General features: G+C 35.4%; 2 protein-coding genes across 3 annotated transcripts; both read left to right on the top strand.

Annotated features, from left to right (window-relative positions):
- Positions 1-2,170: 2,170 nt before the first annotated feature.
- On the top strand, positions 2,171-4,199 carry LOC119078268 (general odorant-binding protein 57c-like). Its single transcript, XM_037185767.1, has 4 exons — positions 2,171-2,324; positions 3,551-3,718; positions 3,782-3,912; positions 3,974-4,199. The coding sequence occupies exons 1-4, from the start codon at positions 2,259-2,261 to the stop codon at positions 4,077-4,079; spliced, it is 471 nt and encodes a 156-aa protein (XP_037041662.1). The 5' UTR covers positions 2,171-2,258; the 3' UTR covers positions 4,080-4,199.
- Positions 4,200-6,002: 1,803 nt separating this feature from the next.
- Positions 6,003-9,810, top strand: LOC119078267 (pre-mRNA-splicing factor ATP-dependent RNA helicase DHX15-like). Of its 2 annotated transcripts, XM_037185766.1 has the most exons (5): positions 6,003-6,722; positions 8,459-8,581; positions 8,700-8,890; positions 9,263-9,425; positions 9,502-9,810. In XM_037185766.1, the coding sequence occupies exons 2-5, from the start codon at positions 8,515-8,517 to the stop codon at positions 9,627-9,629; spliced, it is 549 nt and encodes a 182-aa protein (XP_037041661.1). In that variant the 5' UTR covers positions 6,003-6,722; positions 8,459-8,514; the 3' UTR covers positions 9,630-9,810. The 2 variants fall into 2 exon arrangements, with proteins under 2 accessions (XP_037041661.1, XP_037041660.1); XM_037185765.1 differs by lacking the exon at positions 6,003-6,722 and having other exon boundaries at positions 8,145-8,581.
- Positions 9,811-10,379: the final 569 nt, after the last annotated feature.

Genomic DNA, 10,379 nt, shown 5'->3' with positions numbered 1-10,379 from the left:
GTCACTCTCAGCTCTTAAGTAAAGTCTCTCAAAGAAATGAAAATGATCTCACGGCTGGTGAGCGGTTGCATTCAATGAATCAATCGGCCAAATTTCGTGGCTTTCGCAAGTTTGACAGTTCAAATCAATTGGAAAAGGCCTGAAAACAATAGTTATTTCCGACGCGAAAATCCTTATTCTGTTGTTAAAATGACGTTTGGTTGTCATTCTGAGAGACGTCATTTTAGGTGAGAAAATAATCATTTCTCTCCTAAAATGGCGGGTTCAGTCATGTTGGGTGAGAAAATGATTATTTACATGCTACATGCGTCGAAAACCGTACTTTTCAAGCACTACTTTCGACGCCCTCAGCATATTTTACAAAGTCTCGTTTTCGTATGTTTATTGACCTCGGCTACGCCTCGGGTCAACAAAATTCACACGAAAACTCTACTTTTCATCTTTTTATCCCTAGTCATGTATAACACTATTTCTCACCTATAATGGCTAAATACCAAAACACGTTTTTTATTTTATTTTCTGTAAAGTGGACAAAAATGCGGATTTTCGCAAAACGCAAGCATGAAAAACGCTGTGTTCACCTGGGGGATAAATACTAAAAAATTTGAAAAATGTAAAGCGAACGGATTGACACAAGGGGCCTGTCTGATGGTAGAGCCGTTGTCTAAGACTGAGAACATGTCATGTATCCCTTGATCTCAAACTGAAAATCAAGTCGACCTGAAAATATGTAAGTCTGAACTCTGACCTTAACTGACCGCAATTTATAGGACATCTAAAATGAAAATAAATTTTTATTGGTCTTCGATTTCAAATAAATTAAGAAAAGGAATAAATTTTCAATTCTAATCAGATTCAGGTAATCTGAGCTTCAGGTTTCAGGTGGATTTACCGAAATTCTATATTCTGCATCGATTCAAGATTCGGATGGTTTTTAACAAAATATTTACATGATCATCAGGATGTAATTGAGTATGACTACGGTATAGCAATAATGACATGATTCATATCAAGCAATACAAATAGTGCAATTAGATCACTTTTTTCCGATACCCGACTATATCGACAGTAACATCTAATTGTTAATTTTATGAAATTTATTTTCGAAGCTCGTGTCGAACATTAATAAATTCATTAACACATTGCCAGGCATCACAATGGGCCTGTATTTGCAATTCAAAATTTATTTATTGAGCTTATGAATAAAAGGCAGAATCGAAAATATTAATGAGCTTGTGAGAGTGTAGAGGGCAAACAAGTGATTAATTTGTAATTTGTAATTTGGAACAGAAGTACATTCGAAGATAGAAAATTTATTCCCTGATAGACTAACTATAACTCAAAGAATCGCTAATTTTGTTCCAAACAGAACTTTTAATTCGAAACTAAGGTACATGAATGCGAACCCAGGTGAGGAAGTGAATCATTATCAGTCATTATCTAGAAGTACATGCCACTGTGGTTTTTCCGACTATTTTTCTCGCGTACAACAACAGTCTGAATTATATAAAAGAATAATTCAATTTTAAGGTGAAAAACCTTTTTTTTAAGCAAATCGTTTGTTATCAAATTGACCCAGGTCCAATTTTGGTTTTAAAAAGATTTTTATTTCAAGCTTTCTGAAAAATTTCGAGTTAAATTTTTGAGTTACAAGCGAAGGATGCGTCACCTACAACGATATCAATAGATCGTGGGCTATGTAGATGTATGCACCAACACAAATCATCATTTTACGGACCGTGTTACGCACATTCATGTGAAATTTGATATTTATACAGACCGACTTGACGCCAGCGCTCTACTAAATCGTACTAAAATGCGACCAAGTATTGAACAAATTCCACAATCTATTGTTTTTGAAGCATACACAGGGACTTGCGTCACTTTTTACTCCTTCAAGTAGTTTTGACTGATGTTATATCATCTGAATTTTTTGTTTGAACATCGATGCAAAAACCTAAGACAGTCCGCGTAAACTGTTTTTTGGAAGACCTTATCCCTTGCCCGATATAAACATTTTTATCACCTAAATACCACCAAGATTTGGGGCACAATCAATTGCTGTTGATGGTCTCTTTGTTAAATAAAAGTTTTAATCTAGCAAAGAGATCATCAACAAAAACGTTTATTATGGTTTAACAATGATTTGTGGAAAAATATTTCAGTATAAAACATACGTGATGCGAATGTTACAGGTCAAAGTGAATTCTGAATTTAAATTGAAAATATAGTTCCAAAGAGTTCTAAGCAAATTCGCAATGGAAAAATACATTTTCGTTCTGTCTTGTGTGATTTTGGTAGCTTTTCTGAACTTCAGTGCTGTGGTAAATATATTTTACAATTGTAGAACATCCTCGATCATGTCTACCATCAATACCCTCTCTAGCAACCAAGCTAGGAAAATTAAGGTGGTAAAACTGTACAGTGTATCCTAACAGTTTACACTTTTAAAAATAAATTAAATGAAGTATGAGCAGCGATTTCATTTTTTGTGTTGATAGCATTACGTCTCCTGTTACCATTTCGGTGTTCCGTGTTCGAAAATGAATCATTTGTGATTTTGATTTCATTTTTTGTGTGATGTTCCGTCATTTTGGTGTGCAAAAATGAAATGAAGTTTAAAATCTGTATTTTTCGTGTAACGTCGATATTGTTTTTTTTAAAGCGCGGCACGGCAACTCTATCACAAAAAACGTCAGTGTTACATTTGTCAAAATAAGATGGTATTTTGACTGCGTCAAAGTGAAGTTTGGTTGCTAGAGACTCTCTAGTAGAGAGGGTATTGCTACAATAATTGATTCTTCATTTCATAATATGGTTCGAAATTTCGTAAGTATGACAATTTCGTGAACTTTGACATTTCTTCAACATATTTTATGTCAAAAGTCTACGAAATCGCCATACTCACGAACTTTACGCACCATAATGGTTTACCCCTAATGAAATCGCAAATAGAGTACGCTACCAGGGTACATTATTGGTAAATTCATTTACAGAGTTTACTGAAATGTATAAAATAATTATGAAATTTGCCGAAAATTTACTGAAGTTTACCGAAAAATAAATTCAGAGAAATGATAACAGACGGCGTTGCTGCAGCGCCATATGTTATCATTTCTCTGGTAAAGTTCAGTAAATTTCGGTAAACATATTTACCAATAATAGGCCCTGTATGTACTTCTCATAAGCCTATTAGAGCTTTCGAGCCCTTCGCAACGCAACGGTTCGCCCTGGAACGTGAACCAAACTTTTGTCTTGTCCTAATCGAATCTTTACACCAGAGGCGCCGACTTGTATTTGTGGGTAGTGGTGCCCACTAGACACTTTTCATTTATTTTGCTGTAAAGGTACTAGGGCCCAGTATCAATAAAACTTCGAGTGGTGGTGCTTAAGCCTCACTTGTCCTTAGAAGTCGGCGCCCCTGCTTTACACGAAAATTTGTAAACAACTTTGAAAACGGTAAAAAAATACCGGGTTTTATCGAGATTTGAAGCGCATCGATAATTTTTTTCTATTATTTATATTTTACAAACAAAAATTCATACTAAAGGTGGCACATCCTCGAGCACATCCGAATTTTGCACAATTTGATGAATGTAAAACAGCCGAAAAAGCCACTGACGACGATTTAAAAAGCCTGAGAGAGAGAGACCCTACTCTACCAAAAACTAGAGGAGCAAAGTGTGTGCTGACATGCCTTGGTGAAAAGGCTGGCAAGGTTGTCGAGCAAAGAAAATTCATTTTCAAATAAAAATTTAAACTCAAATTTTCATTCAATTAGATTGCAGGTAAAAGACTAAATCCTGACGGCGTGAAGAACTGGTTCAAAGATACACCTGAAAATACGGAACAGATGCAACAGACCATTAACGAAATAGTGGAGGAATGCAGAAACATCACAGATGAAGACCGGTAAATGTTATAAAATGAATATTTTCAATTAATTCTTTCTCTATCATTTAAAAAAATTTAGATGCGAAGCTGGCTTTAAAATTATGGAATGTTTAAAAGAAGGTGGAATGAAACGAGGTCTTAAAGCCCATGGTCCCCCTGGTAAAGGTCAGGGACCAAGAAATTAAAATTTCTTAAATAATTGGCAATGTTCGGTTCTACATATTCTGTTTGTAAGATATGAAGCAAAATTCACATTTAAAATAAACAATTTCTCGCACCCAACAAGTGACTTATAAATGTGATACAAATGAAGATGAAGTAATCGATTTATTTGGTTTGTAATCCTTGAAATCAAAATTCTGTGACCAATCTAGGACTTCAATTATTTTGAAGCAGAAAATTTAAAGCTTGACTTGAAAAATTCGGTCAAACTATAATTCCTTACAAGTCTAACTTATAGTACCTGGTGCATGTAATTACTTAAACCTAAGATAATCGATTCCTTCGAATCAAAGGCTAAAATTAGCGTCTAACTTGAAACTATAACTCTAAATACAGTGAACATAGCGCCATCAATCTCTGTTCGAGTAAAGCTGCAGTAACTGTTTGGAAACGTAGTTAAATTACGAAACATTTTTTTTGATAGAGATAAAAACTCATTGAAAAGATAATCGGATCATATCTGCATATTACTAAGTGAGTCCGCTACAATTGAGTCAACACAAAGCAATAGATTACGATTTCCGTACTGTAGTCATTCGAAAATGTATGAAAGCTCTGTAAGTTCAAAAGTACACCAGTCGAACTAGTATACTTTGCGATCCTCTTTGTTTTCGTTATATTCAACGTTACAGCTTTTTACGTTGCGGTTCGCATTCAATACAACTGTACTGCTTGGCTATTAAGTCTACACCAATGTTCAACGTTTGTATGTATAAAATGCAGATAGCAAACATTGGTCTCGCACATGCTTACTAAAATGCATTTCAAAAGTAGTTTTCAACTACACATGTAAATCCGACTATCCGGTCGCAATAAGTGAATGGCATCAAATGTTGAACGATGAAAATTGAATAGCATTGTCACGGGAAGCCAAATGTATCATACAGTATGTTTACAACAATTGAAGTAAAAGATTCGGCATCAAACAACACTTTGAAAAAGTGTGTAAGACTGGACCTCGGTTTACTCACCGTTTACGAATGGAAAGATAGAACAGCGTTTAGAAATCGGTTCATTCGTTTACATGACAATTAGACAAAAGTCAATGAATCTAAATTAATTTTTGAGTGAAACTGTCTACTTAACGGTGGGTGACAAAATTGAATCCTGTTCAATATCTCTGCGTAAACGAATGCAAAACGGAATGAAAACGGAAAGCTTTTTCGTAATACGGAGTCTGTGTGATTCGTGCTTTACGATAAGAACTTTTAGGATCTGGGACCCGATTCTAGTGAATTTAAGAAATCTTAACTTGACAGTTGCCACCTTAGAAGTTACGAGTACGAGTAGTATGGACAGTGCCGCTTTTGGCCCATATGGAAAAGGCGACACTGAGTATGGAGCATTAAGGTAACAACGGTCAAATTCAATTCACGAAAATCGGCGCCCTGTCAAACACCGAAACCATAAAGAAAATTGAGAGAATCGTGCTCATTTTCAATGAAAGTAGATAATTAGGTATGGCCAGTCCATACAAGTCGGAGCACATACGGATTTGCATGACACCACCTCAAACGAACTCATTTCTAGTGGAAACTTGCACTAGAAATGAGTTCGTTTGAGGTGGCGCCATGCAAATTCGTATGTGCTCCGGCTAGAACAAATTTGAACGTTTGGCCATACCTATCCATTTACTTTCATTGCTCATTTTCAGGTTCATTGTTTAATTGCTCTAAACGCTCTCATCGTAACAGTCTATAGGGTTCGTGTATAATAGTTCCAGATGGCTCAAAATCGAAAGTAGTTTCACCAATACAACGAAAAAGCAAATTTCTCTGCTTCGACACATTCATCGTCTCACTGGTCTCACAACACACACACCGTCTGCACTGAAGTTATTTCATTCCGTTTCAGCATTCAGTATAAATTTAATTGTTCGTCGTGTATGTTGTTGCTCGTCAAGTTTCTGTTGTGTGGCTTTTTTTGTTAAAGAGAAATACCTTGTGTAAGACGAAAAGCAAATAAAAAAATTGCTTACAAACCTGTTTGTTACCTCTTCAATTCACAATTTTGAAGACTTTCAAGAAGTTACAGTATACTTGAAAAATGTTGCATTGAATATATTGTTATTCATTAGTGGTTATAGTATGCTTTGTGAAAAAAAATAATTTCTGAATCGACAATACACACACAGGTGTTTATATTTATTTAAATATTTATGTATTATTAAGAATATGATGTACGGTGTCGTGCCATTTGCATAGAAAGAATTGTTTCGATGTTTCGGTTGATGCAAATGTTTTTCTTTTGTTAAAGATTTATCTGCATTCGGAAAGTGATTTTTAAGTGCCGAAAAATTCGGATTTTGTATTTTGTAATAGTGTTAAATACTGACGAGACAAACCAACAAAATAGCGCAACGACTTGAATAGTGTGATGTAAAATATAAAAAAAAAGAAAAAAATATTTAAATGCTCGTGAGAAAACGGTTGAATGAAATATCGTTTGTTTATAGTTTGTTACGTGTTTACTCGTGTTCAACTAAACTGAAACCATTAGCATCATAATATCACCTGCAAATTATACACCAAATTCCATCGCATACTACTAATTCATACATTTTCGGATCACTTCTGGGAAACGGATAACAAAAACTGATATTTTAGGTAAGTTCGCCCATAATTCACCTCTCATTTTTCTTACAACAAATTGTTACTTATTATTTACACAAAATTTACATAAGAAAAATGTACCTGTCTTATGCTTAGTTATAAGTAATCTGGATTCATAATAAGTAGTAAATACTGAAACCGTAACTTGAAAACGACAAACGACGTAGTTGAAGCATTCGATTTATTTTTGTCGAACTTGGAAAAACCCGATTTGGCGGAACTTGTTTAGTCCGTGTCATAAAGTCAGGTGTCTGTTTACAATGCTCTTTTTTTGGAAGGAACGATAACAATGTATCGGATTGGATAATGAAAGGATTAAGCAAAGCCACATTGCTGGTAGTCAGGTCGACTTCAAATTCAAAATTGAAATTGAAAGTTATAGGCCATCCCCTCTATACACAAAACTGAAGAAATCACAATTTTAAGTTTATAAATCGACTGAGACCATGTCTTCGTCTTCTAGTATTACCTGACCCATCAAATTTGTGGTAAAAGTACTCTGACCGTGGTTTACTACTACAATTCTGCAACTACAACACATAAAAACCTCAGTCCAAAAGAGATGCAAGATTTCGAGAGAGAAAACGTATGAAATTCTCTCACAAAATCGTGAAACTTTTGCACCAAGTTTTTATGCTTTTTAAGGCAGATGGTGTGGAACAACTGCATCAACAATTAAATTTTTTCAATTTTGTATAGCTCTGCTGTTCCAACCAAGCTGCGAATGTGAAGCATTTTTTGCTTCATTGGTTTTGTGCCGTTTATAGATGAGGAAAATAAATCTAGACTTAAGCCATACAAATGTCTTATCGCGTTAGTTAAGATTGTGCCTACATCGAACTCAATGAACTTAACTGGTTCCTTCCTAGTTAACTGAACTTTTACGTACACATTTTGACATATCACCCATCTAACGTAGAAATTTGACATATCACCCATCTGGATCAGTTAAATTAACAGGTTTTTTCCCCGGTTTTTACGCTCGTCTAACACTGTATATACTGTATTGACGAGAGAGAAAGAAATATAATTCGAAGCAGTTATTTCAACTTCCCTTGAGGGATGGGTCGAAATTTATATGAAAATATGCAACGACAAGTACACCAAGGGAAGCTATAATTAACTGGTCTTCTGAACTCTGTCTCTGGTCATAACAGTCTATGCAGTGTTAAAAGAGCGTAGAAGAGATAAAAATGACCAGTTGCTTAACTGGTTTCGATGGGTGATACTTCAAAATTTTGATACTAAAAGTTCGGTGAACTAGGAACAAACCAGTTATTTAACTGAGCTCGATGGGTGAACACTCTTTTTGACATACCACCAATCGAGCTCAGTTAAATTAAGTTGTTTTTCACTCGTTTAACACTTTATTGTAGAAGACCAAATTTGACCATTATGCAATGTACTCATTCTATTGGTGCGCAGTGTGTTTGTTTTCGTTTTCAAGCATCTTTTTTGCCACACAGAACAATATAATTGTGCGATATTTCATATGCGATTTTTGAGCGCGTTTCCCAATTCAAACATTTTACGCCAATTAACCATGTCGATTAGAAATGAAACAGACAAAAAAAACATGAGAAATTTGCAATGTCGAGAGAAAAATCAAATTCAAATTCCATGAAACGACCGAAAAATCGCATATGAACTAATAGAACAATAGCCCTAGGTTTAAAAAAAGACAAACAACTATATTTGTGGGACGTGCTGTGCCCAAATATTCAATTTAGTACCACAGTGCTTTGTCCGGCCAAATGACGTTAAGAAGGCAGCTGACGAGGCGAAAATGCGTTTTGCACACATCGATGGTGATCATCTCACCCTGCTTAATGTTTACCATGCATTCAAACAAAGTAAGTGCGAGCGTTGAGGTAGTAGTTGTCGGTGTAGAATTTATTCATTATTTGATGGAGAAACCATTGACTGATGTGCCAATTTCTTTTTTTTTATTTGTTTCTCATCGGAATAAAGGTGGCGAAGACAAAAACTGGTGTTACGAAAATTTTGTGAATCACAGATCGTTGAAACAAGCCGATGATGTGAGAACACAATTGTCACGGATTATGGACAGATTTAATTTGAAAAGAACTAGCACAGATTTCACATCGAAAGACTACTACATCAACATTAGAAAGGCGTTAGTTCAAGGATTTTTCATGCAAGTAAGTGACGCAGCGTTATTGTTTTAGTATGGCAAGCATATCGCGACATAGTTGTTTACGCGGCCATCCGTAAGGGACGTCCACACGAACGGGATTTCCATGTTTTAAGGTAGTGAAAGGTGTTGTGGTCAAGGGGAGAGAGAAGTAGTAAAATTCAGAAAATCATGTGGGACGTCCCTAATGGACCAATTCGCCAAACTGTTCACTTTTTCTTCATTTGATTTAACATTCATTTTGCAATTAAGATCACATTTAACGAGCGTTTAATTTTGTCATCATTGTCGATAACAGATGTATACGCTAAGTAGGACGTACTCGATTTGAACGATCAGTTCTTTAACCGAATGCCTTCTAATTCCACTACTCTCTTAGGTGGCCCATTGTGAACGCACTGGACATTATCTAACAATAAAAGACAACCAGGTCGTACAGTTGCATCCATCTACATGTTTGGACCACAAGCCCGAATGGGTGTTGTATAATGAGTTTGTCTTAACAACAAAGAATTACATTCGCACCGTTACCGACTGTAAACGTAAGTGATCTTCGATTTGACGTTTTTGCGTTTTCTATTTCGACAATTTTGTGATTCTCTTCTCCGCTTCTTTTAGCTGAATGGTTGCTGAAAATTGCCCCACAATACTATGACATGAACAATTTCCCGCAGTGTGAGGCGAAACGACAGTTGGAAATGATGCAAGCACGGATGGATTCGAAACAATATCAACAAGGATTTTAAGATTTAGCTTCGGTTTTTAAGAAAAAAAAAACCACAAAAAAAAAATATTTCACAATTCAACAGATTTATATTATTAAATGTGGATGAAGCGAACGCAATTCTGTTTTCGTTTTGATTTTGCTATGATTGTAATTTTCACTTGAGTTGGATCACACGAATAAAAGAGAAAATTAATGAGAGACATTTGTTTGTTGGTGTTTTTTGTCGTTTATTTTTCGTTTACAAAACGCTACCGAGCCTTCGATTAATATAAATTGTTTAAATCGAGAGAGAGAGAGATAGAGAGAGAAAGACAAGTTTTGTGAGTTGAGATCACTTTTGATCAGTTTCCGCTGGAGCTCTAACCAGGGACTAAACTAAGGAACATCGCAGGTGGGAATTTTCCCACCTGCGCCCCTCTAATTCCCACCTGCGAATCCAGATCTGCCCACAAGAAAAATTACAATTATCTGACTTGAAATAGTCAAATGAATGTAGTTGAACCTAGTTGGAAAATGATAATGGCATTGTCGATATCAGTTTTTTAATCTTTTATCATCATTTAGATGGAGATACAGATACAGAATCAAAGTATTTCACATTTGTAGCTTTCACTTTCCTAAGAACTAAAAAAATGGAAAGAAAATAGGGTTGGCATGTAAAAAGTGACACTAAAGGAACTAAAGGAACCAAATCATTCAAAAGATCTTGGCCTCGAACTACTTTCAGTGGAGTGGCGTATGAAACTCCAAAATGGAGTTATTAACAAAA

The sequence above is a fragment of the Bradysia coprophila genome, unplaced genomic scaffold (assembly GCF_014529535.1).
Source record: "Bradysia coprophila strain Holo2 unplaced genomic scaffold, BU_Bcop_v1 contig_248, whole genome shotgun sequence".
Taxonomy (NCBI): Eukaryota; Metazoa; Arthropoda; class Insecta; order Diptera; family Sciaridae; genus Bradysia; species Bradysia coprophila.
Note: the sequence above shows the minus strand (reverse complement) of the source record. Positions and strands in the feature narration are given on the sequence as shown.